The sequence below is a fragment of the Peromyscus maniculatus genome, chromosome 1 (genome assembly GCF_049852395.1).
Source record: "Peromyscus maniculatus bairdii isolate BWxNUB_F1_BW_parent chromosome 1, HU_Pman_BW_mat_3.1, whole genome shotgun sequence".
NCBI lineage: Eukaryota > Metazoa > Chordata > Mammalia > Rodentia > Cricetidae > Peromyscus > Peromyscus maniculatus.
This window is the reverse complement of record NC_134852.1, coordinates 87,045,048-87,071,314: the sequence shown is the minus strand read 5'-3', so window position 1 is coordinate 87,071,314 and position 26,267 is coordinate 87,045,048. Positions and strand designations below refer to the sequence as shown.

General features: G+C 43.2%; 1 protein-coding gene across 13 annotated transcripts in view; it reads right to left on the bottom strand.

Annotated features, from left to right (window-relative positions):
- The window catches only part of Akap13 (A-kinase anchoring protein 13), a 302,662-nt gene that overhangs the window by 9,885 nt on the left and 266,510 nt on the right, over window positions 1–26,267 (bottom strand). For 10 of the 13 annotated variants that reach the window (XM_076545251.1, XM_015996510.3, XM_042278208.2 and 7 more), the window contains 14 exons: window positions 22,892–23,027; window positions 21,386–21,498; window positions 20,221–20,373; window positions 19,253–19,503; window positions 16,653–16,778; window positions 16,423–16,540; window positions 14,913–15,161; window positions 10,227–10,303; window positions 9,482–9,663; window positions 9,267–9,349; window positions 6,004–6,198; window positions 2,149–2,310; window positions 1,420–1,490; window positions 871–915 (listed from right to left, as the gene is read on the bottom strand). In XM_076545251.1, coding sequence (XP_076401366.1) covers window positions 871–915; window positions 1,420–1,490; window positions 2,149–2,310; window positions 6,004–6,198; window positions 9,267–9,349; window positions 9,482–9,663; window positions 10,227–10,303; window positions 14,913–15,161; window positions 16,423–16,540; window positions 16,653–16,778; window positions 19,253–19,503; window positions 20,221–20,373; window positions 21,386–21,498; window positions 22,892–23,027 — 1,961 coding nt within the window. The remainder of the gene's footprint in view (window positions 1–870; window positions 916–1,419; window positions 1,491–2,148; window positions 2,311–6,003; window positions 6,199–9,266; window positions 9,350–9,481; window positions 9,664–10,226; window positions 10,304–14,912; window positions 15,162–16,422; window positions 16,541–16,652; window positions 16,779–19,252; window positions 19,504–20,220; window positions 20,374–21,385; window positions 21,499–22,891; window positions 23,028–26,267) is intronic. The other 3 variants (XM_042278213.2, XM_076545221.1, XM_076545213.1) reach the window with 2 other exon arrangements.

The following is a 26,267-nucleotide window of genomic DNA, read 5'->3' as shown; positions in this document are numbered from 1 at the left end:
ACATCCTCTGGATGTTTGGGGGGAATGGGGAGGAGGAAGTCATTTGAAATTTCAAAACAAAACTCCCGGGAGTTTAATAAACACAACAAGGAAGAAAGAAATGCAGCAAACAGCCCTGCGAAACACCTGGAAAGGCATGGGTTCAAGTAAGTGTGCAGGACACAAAAGCAAGGCTCAGCATGAGCGCCTGTCTAGGAGACAGCAGTGACCCAGAAGCTGATTCCAACAGGCATCAGAGGTGGGGCTTAGTAACAGCAGAACCCAGGGAGGGAAGGAGCAACACAGCCCAGCCCAGGTCTGATTCTCCACTGGGAGGACTTCAGGCTCCCTTGCAGGAGAGGAAGGGTCCAAAGAGGTCAACTCAGTAAGGCTAAGAAATTACTAAGGAGAATTTGCTACAGGTTTAACTCCCAGGCGCTAGACCTGGGGCCACTGGGATCCTTTCCCCTACAGGAAAAGCTGCTACAGATTATACCCAGTGGGCCCAGACTGAAGGCACCAAGGAGGCTTCAGAGCTATATGGTGGCCCACGCCTTTAATCCCAGCACTCAGGAGGCAGAGGCAGGTGGATCTCTGTGAGTTCAAGGACAGCCTGGTCTACAGAGTGAGTTCAGGAACAGCCAGGCTACATAGAGAAACCCTGTCTCGAAAAATGATATATGGAAATGGGGGTGGGGTGGGGAGAGAATCAGAGAGATCCAGTCATAGTATACAACACTCTGGCAAAGTATCAAGACAGTGTCTTATACCTAGGAAATGTACAGCTATACTCTTCAGTTATAAAATATTAAAGCCACAAGATACTTGTAACAGCAAAACAAAAATATTCTTAATCCAATAAATATCCTAGATAGTTCAAGGAATCCTTACCTCACTGTTTCTTTTAAGCATAAATACCAGGTTCGCATTTCCACCCTATAAAACAATAACAAAAATGCATTAAAAATGAAAATCTTAATGTAAAAACTCGATGCGTTTCTAAGTTACATTTTTTTCCTACTTTCCTTTTTTCTACCATAGCCTTTCCTTGGAGGGCATCAAGAGAAGAAGCTGAACTAGTTTTTACTAAAAACAAAACAAAACAAAACAAAAAAACAACCCAACAACCCTGCGGAGCAGGATCAGGATGGCATGGGGGCCACACAGGCTGTTTAATGAACCTGGTCCTGCCAGGGCCCAGAAGAATCGGGTCTGTAAAGAGGACACTCTAAGCCAGGGGGCCCAAAGCACCAATAATATGGTCTTCTCAACTGTATGGTTAGCTCTAAGAATGCGCTTCCCTAGAAAATGAAGTTTCATTATGAGTGGCAAGCTGATTCCTGAGCCAGATCAAGGAAAGATGCTTCAAAAGGGTACGAACGAAGTCCAAGGAGGTGCCAAGAGGTTCACAGACGTGAGTGCTTTTCTAGAAAATCTTACCTTTTTCAGACCACTGTCTGATTCTGTTCTCCTGAGATCCTGGCCATCGTCACCCTCTTCTTTCTCTCCTCCTAAACAAAGCACAACAGATGAAAACAATACAGACAAGGGGTATTAATACTTCTGAATCCTATTAATACCAAAGACTTAAAAACAAACAAACAAACAAACAAAAAGACCAGGAAGCCACTCAGTGGCACTCGGCCACGAGTCACAGCTTCACTAATGGGGAAGCAAGAAAACGAAATCCAAACAGAAGGAAACAAAATCCCAACGCAGCTTAGCACCCCTTATTTGAGCTTCGGATTTTTGAATCCATGTAATAACAAGATACTTGGAAGCTGCGGCTCTGTCCAGACACAGAATTATTGAATGTCTCACAGACACTTCTGCACACAGCCTGGAAAAAAGGTTATACGATGTTCTGAGTACACTTGTGTTCTCGGTGCAACTTTTCATGTGTGGGGTTTGTAACGGTGATATGTCAGAACATTCTGAACTATGGAGCAGTTTGGACATCAAATTTTCAGATTAGAGCTGCTCAAGGCCTCTGGCTACAGTAAGCTCAGCTGGGGAGCAGAAAAAAAAAAGCTTATTGTCTCAAACAAACATGATTCTGACAGGAATTATTGAGTGTTTGAGACTCTCGTGAAGACATTTACTGATGAAGGGACAGAGGAGATGGAGCCACCAGAACCCAGGTCACAGTGAGCTGCAAAGGTGGGTCACCTTTGGAAGCATTCATCTGATGACAGTCAAATCCTCCAAAGGTCTCTGCTCTCCGGGGCAAGGATATGGGGCCGGCCATGACTTCCTGCTCAACAGGGCTGCTGACGGACTGTCCGAGTGTGCCGCCAAGACTTCCGCTCACCAAACCCTGGAGGATCTCCACTGGAATAAAGCAAACAAAACACTCAGGCGGATTTCTATTTTTCATTAAGAGGAAAAAAATGTCATGGCTACATGTGATATGTACAGACTGGATCAGAAAATCCCAAAGAATAGGTAAATTTTCCTGCCTAGAGGGTCTTGGGCCGCCCCATGTTTCAGCTGGGCTCTACTGGACATGTAGAGACAAATTTCACCCTTCCTTCCAAAGGCCTGAAAATCCATAGGGAACAGGAGGGCAGAGTGATTGACTGGGAGGAGTATGCTTTCTAGAATTAGAGGCAAGTCAGCATACAGGTCCAAGGAAAATTGAGCCAGTTTGAGGATGGCAAGTAACTCTAGCAGGAGCAGGTGGGCGTCAGGGGCCGGAAAAGCTCAAGCATCTGGATCTTCCAATCTAAGGTTCACTGTTAACTTGAGATCTTCCCTAGAGCAAGGCGAGAGGAAAGAAGAACAGGAGAGGAACAGGGGTGAGGGAGAAAGAAGAACCAGATGGAATCAGAGGTAGGAAAAAAATCTCTTAACAAGCATCAAATTTTAGTAAGGCATAAAAACAGTATAAAAATATAATTAAAAAGGTTTTTTGAGCCTATTTTTTTCTAAGTTTAGTTTTTGTTTTTGTTTTTTTTGAGAAATGGTCTTACTGTGCATTCCAAGCAGACATTGAACTCATAGAGATCTGCCCACCTCTGCCTCCTGAGTGCTTGGATTAAAGGAGTGTGCCACAAAGCCTAGCAAGAAACATTATTTGAAAGTAAAAATTTCATGGGAAAAAAACTGAGCAAGTAAAAAATACGGACGTCAAATCCCATGAGAAAACACGAATGTAACTTCCTATAGATAATCAGAGCGCAGCAGAAAGATGTTTCAATTAAACAAACAAGATAAACACACTGAGGAAATGATGCAAATCACAAAAGAACTTAAGTCAAAATGAGAAAAACCAAAGTCGGTGCAGTGGCCCCTTTGCCATCTCAGTTCAGGAGACCGAGGCAGAAGATGCAGGTTGAGGCCAATGTGGTCTCCCAAACATGGCCTTAGCTTAAAAAAACTAGAAATGTAGGACAAGTGAAACGCAGAGCAGGCAGGAAAAATAATCACAGAAAGCAAAACGGAACAAACACATAAGAGAAATGTACCCCAGAGAAGATGGGTTAAGCAGTAGGCAAAGGAATATTAAAAGTGACAAATACTGACCCTGGGCAAGGAAGCTGTATGATATGGCAACTGGGTTGAAGAAGAAAACCAAAGCCAGAGAACAGAGAAAATACAAAGAATTGAAATTCAAGAACATTTTTTTCTGAAATCAAAACTATTTGTCACCATGTTATTAAATAGACAGTGAGCCCACAACTACCAACCATATGGCACACTCTATAAAAATATTTGGAGTTAAAAACATCCTTTGAGCACCTAGGCAAAACACACGCAACTCATATGGAGAAAATCAGATTGTTACTATCCTCTAAGAAGGATGGAAAAATGATTTGATATGAGAATCATTAACATATTCAGATAAGAAAGTACGAGCCAAAGATTTCATATCCAGATTTTCAAGTAGAAGGAGCACAAATCAATCAAGAAGTCAGAAATATTTTGATGGGGCTTTGAGGACACTGACTGAAGGACAGGGTTCTACAAGTGTGTCTTTAAAGAACCAACACTACAGGTCAGGCTAGGAGCAGAGTCTAATGAATGCTGACAGATTACATGAGCAGACACAGTTTAACTACTGAGGAAGGAACGCAGAATGGGAGACAGTCTTGTGTGTCAAACTATACTGGCAAGAATAGCAGTGTTCTTCTTACACAAGTACCAGTGTTAAAGCAGGGTTAAGACATTACTATGGGGGATACTTTCTAATGTATTCATAATTAAAAACATTATTTATTCCATGTGTGTGTGAGCCCATGCACGTGGGGGAGGGGAGGCATGAGTGTGGAGGCCAGAGGATAACTTGCAGCAGCTGGTTCTTTACTTTCATTATATGACTTCTAGGAATCAAACTCAGATCATCAGGCTTTGCAGCAGGTCCCTTTCCCTAAACTAGGCCATCTCATTGACCTAGGAGAGGATATTCTAATTCCATAATGTATCCTAGAGAAGGAATACCCCCATGTGGAAAGGACAGACATGTATAAGTGACTAAGTTATTAAAAAAAGGCAACCTGTAATCCCTAATTTGATTCGCTACATCCAAGTGAATTTACATTATTGAAGCCACTCTCTAGCTTGGTCCACTGAAAAGGACAACATAGTAATGACTAAAAATCTCATAGCAATGACTATCTGCAGTACCTAAATAAAGATCTTAAAATACTTTTCATTAAAGGAGACCAGAATTCTCAAAGAAATGAATGGATCAGCAAACAACCAAGAATAGCTTAACTCCAGCAAGCAAGGCCATGCCACAGATTTAGAAGCCACAGGAATACTAGTCAAGTGGGGAACATTGAGCTTTACATGAGGTTGAGAACTGCTCGGTGATCTAGAACCCATTAAGTATGTTTAAATCCATGCATCCAGTGCTGGGTACTGAACACAAGGCCCCTCAGGCATGCAGAGCTCTACCCCAGAACTATACTGCAGCCTCCTGACAATGTGTACAAAATAGTGCAAGTGCTACCAGAGGATCCACACAGACCAGTTTATTGAAAACTGGCATATTACAGAAGAAGCTCCTTTCCTGCAGGATTCATCCTCTTATCCAACTGTTCCTATGTCACAGAAAAAGAACTAACTAGGGCCCGATGCTTCAACACCACAGGAATCTTAGTAAATCCATCAAGTCTGAGAAGTTCAGCTTCTGAAATCAGCTGTGATTGACAAACCATATGGAAAAATCTGACCAGTGGTTCAAACAGAACAGCTAATCCGAAGATTAACTGCACAGCAAGGGTGGGGGTGGTGGGCTTGCGGGATGGCTCAGCAGGTATGTGGGACAGTTATACGTCAACTCCACACCAACCAAACTTATCTGAGAGTAGGGAACCTCAATAGAGAAAATGCCTCCATAAGACTGGGCTGTGGGCAAGCCTGGGAGCAGCATTCCTCCATGGCCTCTGCATTATTAGCTCCTGCCCTGTGTGAGTTCCTGTCCTGACTTCCTTCAATAATGGACTACAATAAGGACGTGTAAGGCAAATAAACCCTCTCCTTCTCAACTTGCTTTTGGTCATGGTGCTTATCACAGCAATAACAACCCTCAGTAAGACAGCAGGTAAAGGCATTCACCATGGAGCCACGCCTGATGATCCAGAGTCTGATCTTTGGGACCTCCATGGTGGTCCCAGACTCCCCAAGTTGTCCTCTTACCTTCATATGCATATCATGGGATGTGTGAACCCACTCACGTGCACATACACGGTAAATACACTAATGTAACTTTAAAAATTAAAAAGAAGGGGCAAGTACTTAAGTGATTATGGATACAAGTTAGGGCAGCTGCTCCCGTTAGGAGGATGTTAAGTGTGATGGGGACATACAAAGGCTTTCAGGGTATCTGCCACGGTGGTTCTTTCTTAATTTGGGTAGTGACAGGAAAGGATGTTTACCTGACAATTTAACTTCAGTGATTTTGGGAAGTTTTTTTATACTGCTGTTTGTTTTATAGTAACAGCAAACACTGGTAGGGAACGTGAGTGTGCAAATCTCTCCAGGACAGGCTAGAGAGGGCCAATGGTGTGTGTAAATTACCTTCACTTATTGCACTTTTCATCAGCGGCCCTCCTTTGAGAGCCTCCTCCGTGTTGGAGCGGAAGAGGACTCTCGGGCTGTGCGTTGGGGAGCAATCCTCGGGCAAGGGAGTGCTGCACTCTGTCATGTCCCGGAAAATCATCTCCTTCTCCTCCAGCAAGAGGAGGATCTGCTGGTCCTTCTGTTGAAGTTGTTCTGCAAGGCAAATGGAGAAAGGGCCTGACTTGTCTGGAGCTAGGGATCACAGATGGCTGAGAGATGAGCACCCCCTAGTGGCGGTTATGAAAAGGCCCGAGACAGTACAGCATCAGGCTTCTGCACTCTGAAACTGCCCTGGGTTCTTTTCTTGCCTAACTAGTCTGTGCTTTGTTTCTGCTCCTCTCCTGTCTATTTCTCTTCACTACAATGTGGCTTTGACTCCTTTCTGCAACTGCTTTAATTACAGAATCCAAAGAGTTAAGAGTTAATTTGAGGTCTTTTCCTGCAAGGACCCCCTTTCTGAAACAATCTCCTACCCGTGCCGCACTGAGGACATCAGTTTCTCCCATGGGGCATTCTATGGGTCCTCCATCTGCAATGGAATGGCACAGCTGGCCTGCCCTCTATACTCTATCCACTTTGCTCCTGGGGCTCCCACGCATTGTCAGCTGCCTCTTGTACGCTGGTGATCCCCAGCAAGACCCCCAAACCTACTTTATTTCCTGACCATCAGACCCGAATCAACTATCAGGTAATTATCTCAACCAAGAGGGTGCTCTCGTGACGTCAGAAGCCAATCTTTTCCAGCCGATTCACCTTCAGTTTACAGTCTCTTCCTTAGTCAGCAGTCTTTATCTCCCAGGTTATCCAGCTCGGAAAACCGGTGGATTCTCCTTCTCACTCTGTCCCATCTCTTGCCCTCAGTTGACTAGTTTTTGTTTGTCTGTTTTTCTAAGTTTGTTCTTTGACGACTTCATACATGTATAAAGCATATTCTATGACCCTAGTTTCTTTTCTACCCTTAGTATCCAGTTTCGAAGTAGTTTTCCTACATCCATGACTTTGTTGTTTGGTTTTTTTGAGACTCACTGAGTGTAACCAGGTTCATCTGTGTGACATCCATTGGAGCCGAATGAACTCCTCCACAGGGACTTCAGGCTACATTGCCCTTCTTCCCAGACCCATCAGCAGGGAGGGGGGAGAGCCCCGAGCTGTCCTGGACTGACTCTGGATGAGCCCATTGCAGGCCCATAGCTGCTGTGAAGTCCGGACCGTAAGCACCATGCTATGCCCAGAAGACAGCACTCACAGCCTTTCTCCCTATCCTGACGCTCTTTCTTTCCACTTCTTCATCCACCACGTTCCCAGACCTCAGAGGGAGAGGTATAATGCTTTGTTGGGGCTGAGCAGTCAATTGTCACTAACTTATTCTCAGCATCTTGAACAGGCCTATGTCTCTGCATTCACCACTGTTCTTTGTAGATCAGCTTCTCCGATTGAGGCTGGAAGTAGCATTTTGATTAATAACCTCATTTCTTCAACTGTCCACTTTCCCACTCATCTCTCACTAACCTATTCTAAGGATCTCCCAAGTGGTCCATTTCCAGTGGCACCGCTACTTCCTCAAGCAATTCTTGAGGACCCAAAACTTGAAAACAAAAATTACATTGAAAGTATAGCATTCCCAGGGCTGGAGAGATGGCTTGGTGGTTAAGAGCACTTGCTTTTCGAGAGGACTCGGGCTCAATGCCCAGTACCCATAGTGCAGCTCACACCTGTCTGTGATTCCCTTTCCAGGGGATCTGATACCCTCACATAGACACACCAATGCACATAAAATATAAATAAATTTTGTGTGTGTGTGTGTGTGTGTGTGTGTGTGTGTGTGTGTGTGTGTGTGTGTGTAGTATTTCCTTGTTTCCTTTGCAGACTGAAAGACTTGCAAGCTTTTGGCTCCTGTCACTTAGTCCTGACCCTGTGGATCGGCCACTCCTTGGCAGACAAATTAAATTCTTTTTCACATAACTATCCTTAAGAAGGAAGATAATTTTTTTCAGATGTAATTTATGCAACAACTTCTGTGAGACTTAGAGGCAGAATGAACAGATCCGACGTATTTTATATGGCCCACCAGACCAATCTATGGCTTGTCACTCATTTATATACCCTTTGAGTGTGAGCACCCAAGGGATATATTTTAGAAATCACTACAACCCTAGTACCCAAGTAGTACTTTTAGCCAACTGCATAGCAAATGTTAAGAAAGATTTCATCCCTGTCACTGTAATCACAGGCTACTAAGTTGATAGGCTAGTTTGATAAGATGTGGGTGCAAACTTAGCCATCTTTTTCTCCTCTCCCATCCTTCAGTGCAACAGAATTGTGTCACTTTGTAGTTTTCAGGACTAAGCTCTATGGGTACTGTATCCGTTTAACTCATGGCCTTATTTCTACCCAAAGCAGTTTTCAGAAAATTCAACTGGCATAGAGTGAAGACAAGAAGACTCCCAGGCTCTAGTGTTGAAAGAGAGGAAGTGTAGTCCCAGCACTCGAGAGCTGAGGCCAGAGGACCCAGAACTCAAGGCCCGCCAGGACGACGGAGCAAGATCTTGTCTCACAACAAACAGAAAACAAAGCAAGAAAGGATAGGGCTAAGACATTCTGGCTCAGTCCTTAAGCATACACACGCTTGGCCCTGGGATGTCTGGCCTTTGGGGGATTCAAGTATGTCATCTACGCAATGGGGGGGGGGGGGCAGACGAGACTCTTAGGGGGACAGTGGGTCCTCCCTAAGCGGTGCTGCAAGCACAGCACCCCCCATCCCCGAGCCACCTCCCAGCTCATCTGTGACTATCACAACAGAGGCGGCCAGGACTGCAACGAGTAGGAGAGACCGGCTGGAGAATCTCTTTCTCGTCTTCACCTTAGATATGACTATGAAATATGGCAAACTCTCCATGATGAGCCATAAACAAAGTCACCACTGTCCAAGGACAAAGATCAGAGAATCCATAGTCCCTAGAGCCGGCTATTCATTTATTTTATATTTATATTATTTATTTTTATTTGTATAAGGCCTGTATGTATGTCTGTGCATCACATGCATGCCTAGTGCCCACAGAGGCCAGAACGGGGCACCATATCCTCTGAAACTGGAGTTACAGACGGGCACCTGGGATAGAACCAGAACCTCTGAAGAGTAACCAGTGCTCCTGACTGCTGAGCCATCTCTCCAGCTCCACCAGACTGCAGATAAAGATCTCAGGCTATTTCCAACATCTTACCTTTTAGCTCCCGGGCTTTGGTATCCAACAATTTCTTTTCTTCTTCATTCTCACTAGGAATCCCTTCATCTTCATCTCGGTTCCTGACATAAGCAAAAGAAAGCAAGATGAACCAGACAGACAGAATGCCTGAGATGTCAGCTATGTGGTCACTGCCCCGTGTACACGAAGTCACACAGGAGAAGGGAAAGGGCAGGCCCTGGTGTCTCACTTACAGGGAGTTGATTGTATCCTGAATGCTATGAATCCAGCTATTCCGCTCCTCTCTGGAGCTGGCGTGGACCTCCACCATCTCTGGATCTTTCACCCCCATACTGATGAGGAACAGACCTTTCTCCTCGTGTGCCACTTCTCTTACAATCAGCTTCTTTAAGGAGATCACAGTTGACTTATGGTCCTGGACAGAGGAGAGAGGCAAGCGTAAGCATGCATGCTGGACACTCACTCTTGAAGACAACTCTAACCTAAGGTAAGTCCAGACAGTTTTAAATGCATATGGATTAAAAAACAAAATAAAATCAATTTAACCCGTTTCCAAACACCACCTCCTCACTCCCCTCAAGCTTTCAGATAAGCATTTATTTTATCATTCTACTCAAATTTGAACAAGAGACTTCCACACTGGAGATTAGCGGATCATGGCCATTTAAATTCCATCTATGTTTTCTGTGTGATGAATCTGGGGGACACATTCCAGAAGAGGATTTCTATTGCGGTCAAATCATCAAAGTGTTCAGGGCATTCAAAAGGATTATGAAGGAACGTAAAAATAATTTTGCAGTGGGACGGAGTAACAACAAAAAATACCACAAGGGGATGTAAGAGATTATTCAGAGGAATCTTTCGTGAGTCAAGTGGTTTTCAGTGGGCAGGTAAGATGACAGACATAACAATGCTAGCTGGTTAGACTTTAACCCGACCTCGCTGGTGTGAAGAGAAGAGAGTAACAGTTCAGCTTACCAATGATGCAAATACGTATTTCTGGTCTTTTTCTTGAAGGAAAACTAAAATGTCAGTGAGGAGAACTGCTTGAACCTCTGCAAAGTAGAAAAGGGAAAGAGAAGGAGAGAGCTGTTCACAAAACTGGCTCAGGAGTGCACAGCAGCCATGTCTGAGATCACCCCCCGCCCCCCATGGCTCTGTGATCCCACAGGACTCAGAGCTGGTCACTGTATTTTTAGAGGTATTTTATTCTATCTTCAATGTGTAACATTTAGCTTCACCTTCCTCGGATGTTTTGAGGGACTTTACTTGATCTATAGAACAGAGGATTCAAACATATACAAAGTTACCAGCAAAGCAAATAATTGCTTTTCATCCTAGAGGCATTTTAGGCACACTGCCATAAGTCTTGCCTCAGAAAAGGTTAAGTGATCAGTCCTGAAAAGATACATCCTGTATTGTAGTGTGTGTGTGTGTGTGTGTGTGTGTGTGTGTGTGTGTGTGTGTGTGTGTGAACTTTTGTGTCTTCCAGAGTTGACCTTGGGTATTTTCCTCTATTATTCTCTTTACCTTATTTTTTTGTTTTTTTTCTTTACCTATTTTTAAAAAGATTTATTTATTATGTATACAGTGTTCTGCCTGCATGTGTCCCTGAACACCAGAAGAGGGCACCAGATCTCATTACAGATGGGTGGGTGTAAGCCACCATGTGGTTGCTGGGACTTGAACTCAGAACCTCTGGAAGAGCAGCCAATGCTCTTAACCTCTGAGCCACCTCTCCAACCCCTCTTTATCTTTTAAAACAGGGTTTCTCTTACTGAACCTGGCTGGGGCTTGCCTGGCTGGACTAGCTGGTCAGTGAGCTTTGGTGATCCTCCTCTCTCTATTTGCTGCTCCTCTCAACTAGTGTGCATCACTGCATCTGGCTTTTATGTTGGATGTGGAGATCTGAATTCAGGTCTGTATGGCCAAGTTTTAAGTACAAAATATTTTTAAGAATAAAGGTGAACATCAACCAATGTTAAATAGCAAGCAACTTTTACCAACATACTCCATGAAATATTGTTCAGTTCCCTCACCCTCCAGTGTTGGAGACAAAACCCTGGGTTCTATGCATGCTAGCTAAGCATTCCACCTGAGCTACGCTCACAGCCCACTGTTTGTAATCTTTCCCAATTTCTCATTGTATTAACGGCAAACAGCAGACAGAAAAGTACCCAGAAGGGATGTATAACAATACCTAAGTATGATGAAGCAGAGACTTTTTCCACACCCTACAGTGAACAAGACTGTTGGGCTCACACACATAAATACCTGGGTTCAATCCCCAGCACTGTATAAAACAGGGTGTGGTGGTGCACACCTGTAATCCCAGCACTTGGGGGAGTCAAGGTGGACCTTCAGCTGAGTTTGTGAGTAGCCTGGGATATCTGAGATTCTCTTACCTGTTACCCCTCAAAAGCAGGACAGAGGCATTTTAAAGCAAAAGATTAGGAGTCCCCTACCTTGTCCCGTCCCCTCCCCTCCCATTCCATATAGCTTTAACTTTGACATAGCCTAGAGCCTCTGAGAAGAAAGCCTCCACCAGAGAAAAGCCTGCATCAAAGGGGCCTGTGGGGGACTGTTTTGACCATTAATTGCTGGAGGAGGCTTCAGCCCACAGTGGGTGATACCATTTTCTGGGAAGGCGATCCTGGGCTATGTAACAAAGCTATCTAAGCAGGAGCCCATGAGCAAAAGAGAGTGAATCAGCCCCCAGCGTTCTTCGTGGTTCACTGTTCCTCTCCTGGTGGACTTCAGTGACGGACTGTGCCCTGAGTGTGAGCCAGTACACTCTTCCCTCCTCACTGCTGCTTTTGGTCAGTGTTTTTAATCCCAGCAGCAGAAAGGAATCTAGACTGCTTACACAGACATACTCTAGCTTCACAGGTAGAAGTGAATTCAGCTTCTACAGTTGGTAGTCAGCCCTCTTCCACACCACTAAAACAAGACTGAGTGTAGAACAAGAGAGTGTAATGGGGGAGGTTAGATAAAAATCTCATGGTCATGCAGATCTCAACTTAATTATTTGTAATACATGACATGAAAGCTGAAGGAGGACTATATGGGACAAGAAGGGGACCAGCAGGAGGTGGTGGTGGGGTAAACAACCATGTATGTGTATTAAAATATCATAATGAAATCCACTGTTTCATGTGCTAAGAAAATTAATTTAAGAAACATGTAGGGCAAAACAACCCATGTTTTGTCTGAATTATCACCGTCAAACTAAGTTGAGTATAAACTGGAGAATATAAACTATGACATAAGAAACCAAACCAACAACAGTCTGGTGCGTAGTTCAGTGGTGCCTGAGACTCCGGCAGATCCAGGCTCTACTACCATTGCCATGCTCAAAATGGAACAAAACAAACAGCTCAACATCTTTAATTGGATCCAGGAACTTAAAAATTAATCAACTCAAGATCTGACTAGTCCTCTAGGCATACAAAAGGACATTTTCCTTTACTCCCTCAAGGACGACGCACATCTCCTAGCCAGCTGGTTACAACTACCAGGCTGACCCTAACATGTTTCTCCCTCTGGAAAGCAGCGCCTACGGCTCCTCGGGAAACAGTGGGCTGATTTATGTAGTCTGTCCTGCCTTCTTTAACCTCTGCCAAACTAGAATCGCCTACAAAACCACGCAGCAAATAAAATCAAGAGAGGTCTAAATTTTCACACTACACAACAGTAATTTTCCATGCACTACCATTAGTTTTGACAAGTTATTTTTTTTTTTTTTTTTACTGTTTACTTTAAAATAATTCAGGTGTCTGCCAAAAATAAGTTCTAAAAGCCCAGGTTTCAGCTTTGTTGGATCCTGAGGTTTGGATGATCAGTGTCATGGATCAGAGGAAAAACAATCCCACCCCGACCACGGGGTGTCCCGAACATGACTGGCTGTTCCTGGCAGGAGTCACGGGGTGTGAAGATAACTCAATACCAGCCCGTTCTCCACAGTACAGGCTTTCCAAGCAGAAGTCTATTGTTCTGCTATTGGTTTGACCACAGCTTTATTCCAACAGCTGGAACCTATTCGCTTTTATTTTGGGAATAAACTGCCATGTAAAAGAAAAGAATAAAGTCCTGGCTCCAGGCAACAGCAGTTTTAGCAAATCTAGGTCCTCAGGAGAAGGACAGGTATTTCTGACCTGCCAGCCTGCTTGAAAGGTGGCCTCAAAGTGGCGGTGTGGAGGGGTGTGGGCTAGGGCCCTCAGACCACCACAGGACTGGGGGGGCCTGGGAGGAAGGAGCACTTTGATTCACCACTGCTGACTAGCGGCGAGTGATACTTTAAGAATTATCCCGTGCTTCTTTTTCATGTCCTCCACTGCTGTGCAGGGGCTGGTGGGTCTTTCTGAAACACCCCAAGAGTTCCAATGCTCTTGTCACTTCCAATGGACTCTATACTACCCCCAGCTGTGCTGGAAAAACAAAAACCTCCAAACCACAAACCACCCCTTTTCCATGTGAAACCCTTACACTGTGAGCCTATTCCATGCCCCACAACCAGCAAGAACGTCAAGTGCCAGCTCCTCACTGTGGTGGGCTCCTTTGGCAGCTGGACCCAGCAGTTTCTCGTTTTTCTCATCTCTTATCACTCTCTTAAGTCTGTCTGCGAGTCCTGAAGATGTAACTTTCCCCGGGTTCCAGGCCCTCCCAACTCAATGCTTTCCCACCTCGAGCAACACCTTCCTCTTCATCCTCTAAGACTTAACTCCATGGCCATTCATCCTTCCCCTTTATTCTAGCACCCACTACACTGGAGAAGTACCCTCTTCTTGCGAGTCTGCTGCCCTAAGCTGTACCACTGTGCCAAGCATGTTAAGGCTATACCAAGGGCAACTGAGGGCTCTGACTGCAGACGCCTATGGCATCATGACTTCTCTGAGATGGGAAAGGAAACATTCCTTCTGATATCAGTGTGCTACTGGGACAACAGTGAACCGGGGCCTGTTCGTATCCTCAGCTCACTGAGTCCGGGACTGTAGCAGGAATACCCACAACTGCTGGGAAGTTAGAGATCACATAGGCGGGTGCCTATCCAGTAAAGGTTTGATGAAACTGAGCATATTCCTAAAAAGTAAGAAAGATGTACTGATGAGTAAAAAAACAACCTATCTTCCTTAAATTATTGTAGGTGACCGATGAAAGGTGAGAAATCATTAACCAAATGATCGAGTTTTCTTTAATGGTCTATTTTGCTTTAGAGAAAAATGAAAGACACGAATATCATAAAGTAATCATGAATCTAGTTGAAATACGTTAGCCTTGCCTTTCTCCAAGGTCTCAGAAGGTCTTTGGGGGTGGTAAATTCTCAGTCTTACAGATTCACAGCCCCTGACTCAGACAGTTCTGCCCCTGACCCCAATCCCACTCAGCACTTCCCCAACAGTCTGCTGCATGTACTAATTTGATCCTTTGTGTTTTCAAACTTGAACTTGCCATTTTCCCTGAGTGTATGTATCTTTTCCTTACAGCCACGTTTCACGGGACTTGGTAAGCCACCTGAAACCAGTCCTTTTTGACATACTACCAAATGGTGGTTGCCCTGGGTGATGTCTGGGTATGGCTCTCTAGGAAGAAGCGTGGCGGGGAAGTCCAGGAGAATCTGGGTTTTTCCTGTTCTGCCCAGGCACACAGACACGGCAGCAGTCTTACCTTTCAGCCTTCCCGTTGCACTCTTCAGAAACACACTCCCATCCCGCACCAGCTTCTTCCGTTTCAGATCCTCCTTGGCGAACATCTGCCCACTTTTCATCCTCATGATCGACTTGCTATCGGTCTTCGTGTAGATCTCACCGAGACGGACTTTCTTCTCATAACTTGCCACTTTGCTGTCCACGGCTCCAATCACATCCTTCACCAGGCTCAAGGACTGAGTCAGGTCTTCCTGTTCCACTTCATTGTCTATGGAGGAAACAACTGCATGGAACGGCTCCTTGCACACCACAGCAAAGAGAAGGAGTCTACCTCCTCACATTTCTCTTGCTGTTACACTTTCACACTGGAGCCAACACACCACAGCACACGCCTACCTTTCCTGCTGCCATAAGCTTAATTCAAAAGGAAGTCAGAAGTTCTCAATGCTATGGATGATATGCAATTATATGCTCCAAAACAAAAGAAACCAATGCTTCAGGGGGAGAGAGCAGCAGAGGTGTGTAATAAGTTACGTAGTTACACCTTTACCTACTCTTTAATGTTATTGCCTCATAACCTTTAATGTAACTGCCTAGGAGACACATTAGCCGAGAGAAACCACTACATACTGGTGAAATGAGACAGAGTAACAATTTTAGCACTTACAGGAAGAGAACTGCTGACCAAATCCAATGCTGCCTGAACTAGTTAGTGCTCAGGGCACATAACATTTTAACAGAACCAATACATAGTCCCTCCTTGATACTGTCTATCCACCCTAGTTGTAGTGATTTAACACTCAAACTGGTATTCCAGGAATTGAATCCAGGGCCTTGTACTTATCTGGGAAGTAATCTAGCACTGAGCTGTACCCTGCGCCTGCTTTTTCTAGGAATTGAACCCAGGGCTGTGTGCATATCCAGGAAGCTCTATGGCACTCAGCTGTGCCTCCAGCTGCTCCTCAGTTTTTGCTTTGATACAGGCCTCACTGGCTGCCCAGGCTGGACTAGAATCTGCTCTAAGTCCTAGCAGGCCTTAAATTTGCATCTCCCCTGCCTTAGCCCAAGTAGTTGAGGCCACATGACTGTACCACTGGGCCCACTTCCTTCCTCTCAGGAAAACTGTGTATCAGGTGGGTACAGCTTTGTTTCCCTATAATCCTAGCACTTGGGAGGCTGAGCGGAAGGATCACTAGACTGGCCTACACAGGGAAACATAGTCAAAAAACAAAAAACAAAAAACAAAAAAACCAGCAACAGAATAAGCCATGAAAAGATGTTTACAAGGTCAGACACACCTGTAACCTCAGCACTTTGGGGAGGTGGAGGAAGAACTCTGTGACTTTGAGGTCAACCTGGGCCAGAGTGAGAATCTGTGCCCCCAAATCAATCAATCAATCAATCAATCAATCAATCAATCAATCAATCAATCAAATCGCTGGCTCTCTGATAGGTTTGCTGGAGCATGGCAGAGCTCTGCTACAGTGGTTTCCAGGACTATCTGGACCTGAGTTTACAAGGGAACTCACCTTTGGTACATTGCAGTATCCTTTGGAATAGAACTGGGTACTTGGTGATCCTCTGGGTTACAAGTAATATGCACTCTGGGATTCCGAGCCTTCTTACTACTGAACTGCTCATCTTCTTCTGCAAGGGAGTGGATACACTGTTAGTCACTACATGAGGAAGGGGGCTCTGGCCAAATGGAGTTGCTTATGCTCCTGACCATGATGGGGACTCCTGTGTTACAGGTCAGTACCTTCACAAAGGCTTGGAAACGCTTATCCTTTGTGTAGAGGTCTTTGAAGTAGTTGACAGACTGGTTGTGCTGTCCACAGAACTTGCCATATGTCTTCTTTAAGCGCTCTGCATTCTCACCTGAAAACTACCCAGGAAAGAGAACAGGAGTTACACCACAATTCAGGGTATCATTCTGTAGTAAGTTTCCAGTCTTGTTGTGAAAACTAAGAGTGCTTTCGAACAAACACTCCCCAAAAGATTAAACGGACAGCAGCTTTGGCAAACAGTTTGGCACTTTATCAAAAGGTTAAACACTGAGCTCTCAGAAGACCCAGTGATTTCTTCTGTAGGTTTCTTTGCTCACAATGGAGAGGCGACGCAGAACTACGACCACAAACCAAGTGCTCTAAAAGGTTGAGCCCAATAGTGTCCTACAGAGCAACACATGAGTGCTACAGGAGTCGAGTTTCCATCTCAGCAAAGACTTTAAGAGGTTGTGTACAATACAAGATACTACAGATGAGAATATAAGTCAAGATGCAATAACTATAGAGGTCCTGAAGGGGGAGGGGAGAGGGAGAGAGGGAGAGGAAAACCAAAAATGTTCTTAAGAGAGATGCTTGGGGAAGATAGTTCTTTATTTGTAGGGCCTCACATTAATTAAGTTCATTTTACAGGACTATTCTTGCCAGATGCAAGTATCTCACACGGAACATACATTTACTTGTATCATGTCTGCTTTTACAGATTTCCATGTAATATTCAGGTGTGCAGTATTACCCCTGGCATTTAAAAGACAGCAACTCCTTTTAGAATGAGTGAATACACTGATAAATTATCAAGTGAGGGTGTGGGCTCAAGGATACCAGGGAAGGAAAAGATTTCTATTTCTCAGCCAAGCCTGTAATCCCAGTTCCTCGGGAGGTTGAGACAGCCTCAGAATAAATGCAAGAACAGGGCCGAGGATGTAGCTCAGTGGCAGGGTGCTAACCTACCAAGTATGAGAAGCCCTTGGTTTAACCCTGAGCACTGCCCCCAGGCCCAGGCCAATTCGCATTCCACTGGTCCAGGAACTAAGCCTCTGTGTCTGCTCAGAACCAGGGATCTGGCGAGGGGAAAGCTCTAGTCACATGTGTCTGATACTCTTGCTGTTGAGGTTTACTAGCAACATTTCCTTTTTCAAAACACTTCAAAAATAAACATCAAAAGCTATTCATGGCATATATTTAAAAAATATAAAAATACTTTTTGGCTGAGTTTCTTTGGAATGGGACTGAAATAAAATCTTATGTGGAAGAAAAGTAACACATTTTATAAAGTGTTTCACAGACAGCCTATTGGTCAGCTGCCTAAGGTAGATGAGATCTTTTTCAGATGAGCCATAGGGAGAGCTCAAGACTTCTAGCAAACATTCTTTTATTTCTTAAACGATACTGTTTCTGATGATTGTATGGCCTTAGAGAAAGAAAAACTTGACTATATACTTTACTATACACACACACACACACATACACACACACAGAAAATATAGAAAAGGGTAGATTATTGAATCTACTCTGAAAATAAAAAAAGGGAAGATAGAGAAATGGTAAAATAAAAGGTAGATTTTTGAATCTACTCAGAAAAGAAAAAGGAGAGAATATGGATATGATAAGATAAAAAGGTAGATTATTGAATCTACTTTTAAAAAGGAATTACTTGTTTTAAATAGGATAAGTAATGAAATTTTTTGTCTGAATCTGTCAAATGTTAATGGACTAGACACTGTTATTGTAATTCTTGACTGTATATATTGTATATACTTATTGTATATACCTTTTCTTATATTAGCTATAACTTTTTTATTTTAGACAAAAAGGGGAAATGTGGTGATATTACATCCCCCCCCAATATATTGTGTACCCTAATAAACTTATCTGGGGTCAGAGAACAGAATAGCCACTTTGATAGACTTAGAGGCCAGAAAATGGTTACACACACCTTTAATCCTATCACTTGGGAGGCAGAGATCCATCTGGATCTCTGTGAGTTCAAGGCCATACTGGAAACGGCCAGGCATGGTGACACACACCTTTAATCCCAGGAAGTGATGGCAGGAAGCAGAAAAGTATATAAGGCATGAGGACCAGGAACTAGAGGCTTTTTAGGTTTTTAAGCTTTTAGGCTTTTAGCAGCAGTTCAGCTGAGATCCATCTGGTTGAGGACTCAGAGGCTTCCAGTTTGAGGAAACAGGATTGGTTGAGAAGTTGGTGAGGTGAGGTTAGCTGTGGCCTGTTCTGTCTCTCTGATCTTTCAGAATTTACCCCAGTATCTGCCTCCGGGTTTGTTTTTATTAATAAGACCTTTGAAGATTCATGTTATACACACACACACACACACACACACACACACACACACACACACACACACACACTAGCTAATTTTCTAAAAAATATTATAAGAAGAAAAACCCTTCTTTTCTTACTTTACAGAAAAGGAATCGAAGGTTAGATTAACTCCATTTGTTAAGTCTACAAATAAAAACAGTAGAACTAAGACACACAAGCAGGGATCCAGAACTACAAAGCTTCTCTGCTACCCCAAAGCACGAGAAGAATCCAAGACCTTCCTGCCACTCACCTGATTGACAAGCACATCCCCTATCCTCTTGACAAGGAAGTTCTTTTCACTTCTGTCTACCAGAGACTCCTTCTTCCGCTCCAGGATCCTCTGGAAGAACTGGCTGTGGATGCTGATCAGGTCATCCAAACAAGGGAACAGCTTTTCCACCATCTGCTGCTCGAAGAGCAGATCTGTCATCATCCCCCGGCTGTACACATCACTCATGATCTTGAGCGTGCGGATGTGATGTAACTCTGTCTGCATCAGCTCTATGAGAAGAGAGATCAAAGGTCCTTCAAAGATCACTACTAAACTTGTAAAGTTAGCTTAGAGCCCACCTGAAACTTTAAAACTGAGCAAACAGCTGTGTCCTCTGAGTAGTCTCATCTTACTCTGCCTTTTCACCGACCTAACACCCTTTTCCTGAGGATAGGTGTATTGAATTCGACAGTCCCTTTCATTTACCGTGTTCCTGCTCCCTACAACTGATTGACATTCCACCTTTCTAAAATCCATTTCTAGAAGACATCTCTTTCATAGACTGCCGTATAACTACGCATGCAAATATAAACAAACTGTTGAATGTAATGAGAAGGGAACAGAACGGGACACTACAGGGTAAAATGAACGGAAGGACACAAGCAGTATCACATCTTCATACCTCAGGGGTTTAAATGGAAACCTTTAAGCTGCATATTCAAAAATTAATTTTTCACAGCCCAACAATCACCCACTTAAACATGCTGGCAGGAACTCCTTTTCAAGTCCCCTCCCTGAGAGGTAGGGCAGAAGACTCAATAACCCTCACTTGTGTACAAGCTGGATTTGAAGAAACCAAAAACATAAAACACACACACCTTACATATACTCACACACCACACACACACCTCACATATACTCACACCATACACACCACACACACACACACACTCACTCACAGTAGATGCAGTAGAACAAAAACAAGCAGAGCAAACGAAGTGTCTCACCGTAAATCACCTCCTGCCGTTTGACCACATCTTTCTTCTGCTGTTTAAGGAACTTGCTGTCCACTGTCCGGCTCCAGGACTCTGCTTCTAGCTGTTTCGAGTCACTTTCGAAGTCTCCCATCAGCTGTCCTTCATTCATGTCTGTACCTACTCCTCAAAATACAAAAGAAGCAACCTCAGGATCTTGGGGTTCTGACCTCTACAAGAGGATTTTCCTCCAGGTGAAAATGAGCTCATAAGACAAACGCTCTGTCCTACTGTAGAGGATATTCAAGGGGAACATACCCAACATTAGGCAGGATCACTGTCAAGTTTAGGAATGAAAGACTCTATATTCAAGTCTGGTTAGGAATGATAGACATAGGTAAACCAAACAAGACTGAAACAATTCCTATGTGAAGTTGGAGCTTGAAGCATCTTGCTGTCTTTACGTACTGCACATGTTTATCTGAGTAGGCTTACAATGGTACAGACACAGCACTGAATGTGTACAAAGTCCAGAGGAAGTAAAGCATTGTTACTAGAGTATGCCTATGTGAAAATCAGTGTTTCCTTCAATGGAAAGCCAACACCAGACAGGTGAGACTGCCAATGCTTGGTACTGCAAGAGATGCTTTACAGGCAATTTAGAGACTTTTTCCAGGCAGGGGAGGGAAAAAGCAGGCCCTGCTATGCTGTGGGAGGTCTTTCTGTATGCTGTGAATATGTGTTGCTCTGATTGGTTGATAAATAATGCCGTTTGGGCTATGGCAAGTCATGTTACAGCTAGGCGGGAAACTGAAGAAGAGACAGGAGAAAGAAAGGGAGAGGCAGAAGAGACGCTGCCAGCCGTCGCCAGAAGCAAGATGTAAACGTACTGGTAAGCCACAAGCCACGTGGCAAAGTATAGATTTATAGAAATAGGTTAATTTAAGATGTAAGAGCTAGCTAGCGAGAAGCCTGAGCCATTAGGCCATATAGTTTGAAAATAATATAAGCCTCTGTGTGTTTATTTGGGCCCAAGCAGCTGTGAGATGCAGGTGGGAGAGATTTGTCCTGATCAACCGCGGAGCCCAGGTGGGACACAGGAAAACTTCCAGCTACACTGCTATTTGGTCATAGTGTGACAGGAGATGCACTGGATCTTTACAGAGATTTAGTAACACAGGCCAGAGTTTCCTCTTACCCTCATCAGTAAGTGATTCTGTTGACTCATTGACCTTGCAGATTTTATTCAGTGAGTCTGTTGAGTGAGACAGAAATTTCCAGGTGTTTGACATGTTCTCATCATTGCCAACTCTAGAGACAAAAAGAAGGACACACTGTCAAATACATTCTGATAAGCTGTGGTGCCCATTCTTAACTGAATCCCTAAAAAACTCTCAATGACAGTTAGCTGTAGGTTTTATGATGACTCAAGACAAACTACTCAGGTACACAGCAAAACAAAGCATTATTAAGAAGTTTACAAGTGTTACCATTGCAAATTCAATCTTAGCCCAACTTTTTGATGCTTAAAAAAAAAAGGTATACAGCATCATGTATACATTATATAGAAAAAGCTTAAAATTTGTTGTAGGAGCTAGAGAGAAGGCTCAGCAGCTAAGAGTACTGGATACTCTTTCAGAGGATTTGAGTTTAATTCTCAGCACCCATATGGTGGCTCACAACCATCTGTAACTCAAGTTCTAGGTGATTCAATAACCTTTCTAGTCTCCACAGGCATCAGACATGCATATGGGTAAAATACCCATGCACATAAGATAAATTTATTTTAAAAACATTACATAATCATTACTCTTTTTTTATCTTTAAACTTTAAATTTTCTTTAAAACTCACTATTTCAGTCACAATGTCAATGAGTTTCAATAACACCACAACTCTGAAAAGAAGATTTATAGAGATCATAGAAATAGAGACAAAGAATACCTGAAATGTTTGTCTTGGGAGAAAACGTTAGCTAATACAGAGGTAACAAAACACAAACAAAAGCAGACTTTGTATCCTTAGTCAGAAATTTTGGTCCAGTCTAGGTCAGGAGACATGTAAGAGGTGTTAAGTCCTATATTTTTGATGACATATACTTGATGAATGGGAGGGCAGGGGAGCATTTTACCCCAAACACTGTAATTTTATATTTATAATTAGCCCTTTGCTAATAACATGACTATCAATGTTGAACAACCAGTGGCCTCAGCAACATCTGAAGAGGCTATAAATGGAACTTAATGCAAATGAGCAAGAAGGAACCTAACTGGAATTGATGGCCCAGAATTCACCACCACTGGCTTCAGAGGTAGGGACAGAAACCAGACTTAAAAAGAAGCAAAACCACGTTCATTTTAATAACACAAAGGTGTGATATCTAAGACATGGGTGGTTACAACGGAATATTCGTGATTAAATCATCTTTCCTATGACTCAGGTTCTTCTAAAACTGGCTGATCATGTACAAATGCCTAAAGCAATCCAGCTTGAAAACAGAGCTCTCTGATAAACAACACTGGTCTGTATTATAAATATAAGTGTAATTACAGTACATTAAAACACAGCTTCCAATCACCTTATCCTCATCATTCAACTGTGTACCAACCCATTATTTTATAGACCTACTTCCTTTTTTATCAAATAAAGTGGTTATTATGCTCTTGTTACCCACATGTCAACTGTGGACTCTTTAAACCCACTTACCCAGTGATGTTCTGTATGGACACACTTTTAGAGAGGGAGACATTCTGCTGGGACCGTCTGTTAGTAAACAATGGTATAGCAGTGGCCTCATCAGGCAAGAGGACTGCAGACCTAGGGCGCTCCTTGGGCTGTGAAGCTGTAAGGGAAGAGAGGACAAGAATTGAAGCATCGCCTTTCCAGACTCCTAGTGCTGACTTATTCAACAGCACTAGGACACAAAGACACAAAATGCTTTCAATACATTAGCTCTTAAAAAACAAAAACAAAAACAAAAACAAAACTTAAAGATGGGGTCTTTCTTCATATCCTTGGCTGCCCTTGAACTCAGAGATCCAGCCAAGTGCTGGGATTAAAGGTATGTGTCACCACAGCAGTTGAAGCCCTGGAAATGCAAATCAGGTCCTCTGGAAGAGCAGCAAGTGCTTCTAACCACGGAGTCAACTCTCCAGCCTCTGCTCAGTATTTGAAAGCATGTATTTTGATCAATTTCTTGAATTTTGGATGGAGGAAAAACTAATACCTGTTTAATATTATACAGGTTATTATGGAGTATTTTTCCTTAACATGACCAAAGATGAAATTGGAGTGCTAAACTGATCACACTGGCACATGAACACTAAACTATTATTCCTTGGTAAGTGAGTTCCTGCCTCAGACGTAAATTTTTTATCTCTCTATCCCCAGTAGGATCAAGAGCTAAGAGAAATAAGGTATGGGGCTGGTATAATTTTACACTATTACAGGATACCTTTAATAAATAGTAACACAAAAATTGATATCTAATTCAAATTCTATTTAGGTGACAGAACACCAGAAACAGGGTATGCTACAATATGACCAAGTACTTGCTGCAGGAAGTACAAAGGGAGCATAAGATGTGGGCCTCTTGGAGAATATGCTTAAGGGTTACCAGTCCACAGCATATCCTAAGTGTTGCAGAAGGGTGATCAGTGAGCAAATAAAATGTTAGAGAGGAAGAAACAGGGGTTCTTAGACTATAGTGAGGATGCAGACAGGTTAGAAGGAAACAGAATATTCTGACGGGAAGAACCATATGAACTAAGGGCAAAATAATCATATAGAATTAGTGCAAAAAGGAGAAGGAGAAAGAATTAGAGGGAGGAGGGGGGACACACACACACACACGCAAAGAGACAGAGAGAAGGCTGAATCAGTGGGGAGAACCAGAGTGTTATGCCAAGCCCTAAATGTCCTAAAGAACAACTTGTACCTAAAAGGTTGCACAAGACACACACACCGCGCGACCCGAACCCACAACTGTACTCTCGTGTGCGTAAGTGTGCTTGTCCATGACAGTTCATGTTGGGATGCTTTTTGTTTTGGACAGAGGGTCTGTCACTAAACCTGTAGCTCAGCATTTTGGCTAGACTAGATGGTCAGCAAGCTCCAAGTATCTGCCTGTCTCTGTTCCCCAGACATAAGGTTACATCCATATGCCACCATATCCAAACCCAAACTTGTGTCTTCTTGCTTGTCCAATGAGCACTTTATATACTGAGCCATCTTCCCAGATCCAGAATTTGTACCCTCAATCACTCTAATACTGACATTCCATCTCATCCTAGCGAGAATGGCTAGTCTCAAGAGTATGAAAGCATCAAATGATGATAAGGATGCAGATGAAAAAGAAACTATATTATACTGCTGGTAAGAATAACCTAGGCCAGCCATCCTGGAAATCAGTATGAAGTCTCAAGAAATAAAAAACAGAATTCCCACATGACCCAGCCATACCACTTATAGATGTAAACCCTCAAAAAATCAGAGTAAGGCTACTATAGGGATGCCTGCACAACACTGTTTACTGTAGCACTATTCACAATAGTCAAGTTATGGAACCGGCCCAAAATGACAGTGGGTAAATGGAAAAAGAAAAAGTGATATAATGGAGTTTTATGCAGCCAAAACCAAGAATGAAATTACATTAATTGAAGGAAATTGTTTAGTAAGACAATCCTACAAAATCGGACTTAGATATTTCCACATGTGAAATTAAAAAGGGGCAGGGACTTGAAGGCAAAATGAGGTACTACTGCAGATGGATAAAGAGGATGGAGATTAGAAAAGCTGATGGGGGGGCTGTTCTTGAAGCACATCATATATATGGAAATCTCATAACAAAACCCAATATGCTATAAATTATTATCAATATAAATAAGAAAGTTATCTGTGAGGGTCAGAGGCAATCCACATAAAGGACCTTGCTTTGCAAAAGACATTTTAAAAGTTATTTTATCTGATGGGAAAGAAAACAGGCTTCTGAAACAGTTGGTAACATCACGGAAAAAATGTTAAGATTAAAACTGTCCAAAGAAGCTGGATGACAGACTGAAGTGGGTGTCAGTCTAGTAGCTGTCTCCATACAAGGACGGCTGAGGACCAGACTCAGTATGTCTAAAGGGAATTCGTTCTTTGTGGGTGTACGGACTGGCACAGCCATTTTCAAGTGCTCAGGAAAGAAGGCACAAGCGGTGCTTCCAGGCTTGAGTGGGCATCAACACCACCCAGAGATCTATGAACAGACCACAGGGCTCTCCCACAGTCCCTGACTCCCAGGTCTAGTGAGGGGGTCTCAGGATCTGCGCATGTATTGATTCTTCAGCTACAGGCTGAAAGCACTGCTCTGGTAACATACCACACAGGTTCCCACGGAGTCAACTCAGAGGATAATTAGCACTGCATTACTTCTAATAGCAGTTGGGAGTAATTCAAACACAACATACACTCATGAAATGTACCACGCATTAATAATAATAGCTATAATAACTCTGCAAATGACACCGAGCGAAGAAATACATGTACAAAACAGCAGATCTTCTCACAGATACGTAGGACGAAAGAGAGCAGGTCAGAAGGATATGCATTACATATATTACACGGAAATCCAAGAGGATGGGGAGTGAAAACACTGTCAACCTAAAGTGAAATCTTGCACACGATGGGAAAGATTAGTTTTGGTTAGTTTTCAGGTTTTAAAATTTATTCTATATTCATGTATGCACACACTCATGCCAGAGAGTCCATGTGGAAGCCAGTGGACAGCCTGTAGAAGCTGGTTCTCTCTTCTACCATGTGGGTTCTAGAGACTAAACTCTGTTGTCAGGCTTGGTGGCAAACCCCTTTACCTTCTCAGATCTCTTATCCAACCCAAAGCAGTGTTTTAAATTAAAAAAAAAATGTAAAATTACATTTTTATTATTATTATTTGGGGTGTGTGTGCACGTACATGCATGTAGAGGAGTTCAGAAGACAACTTGTGGGAGTTGGATCTCTCCTGAATTGTGGGTCCTTGGGATTGAACTCAGGTAGTCAGACTTGGCAGCAGACACCTTTACCTGCCTGAGTCACCTTGCCA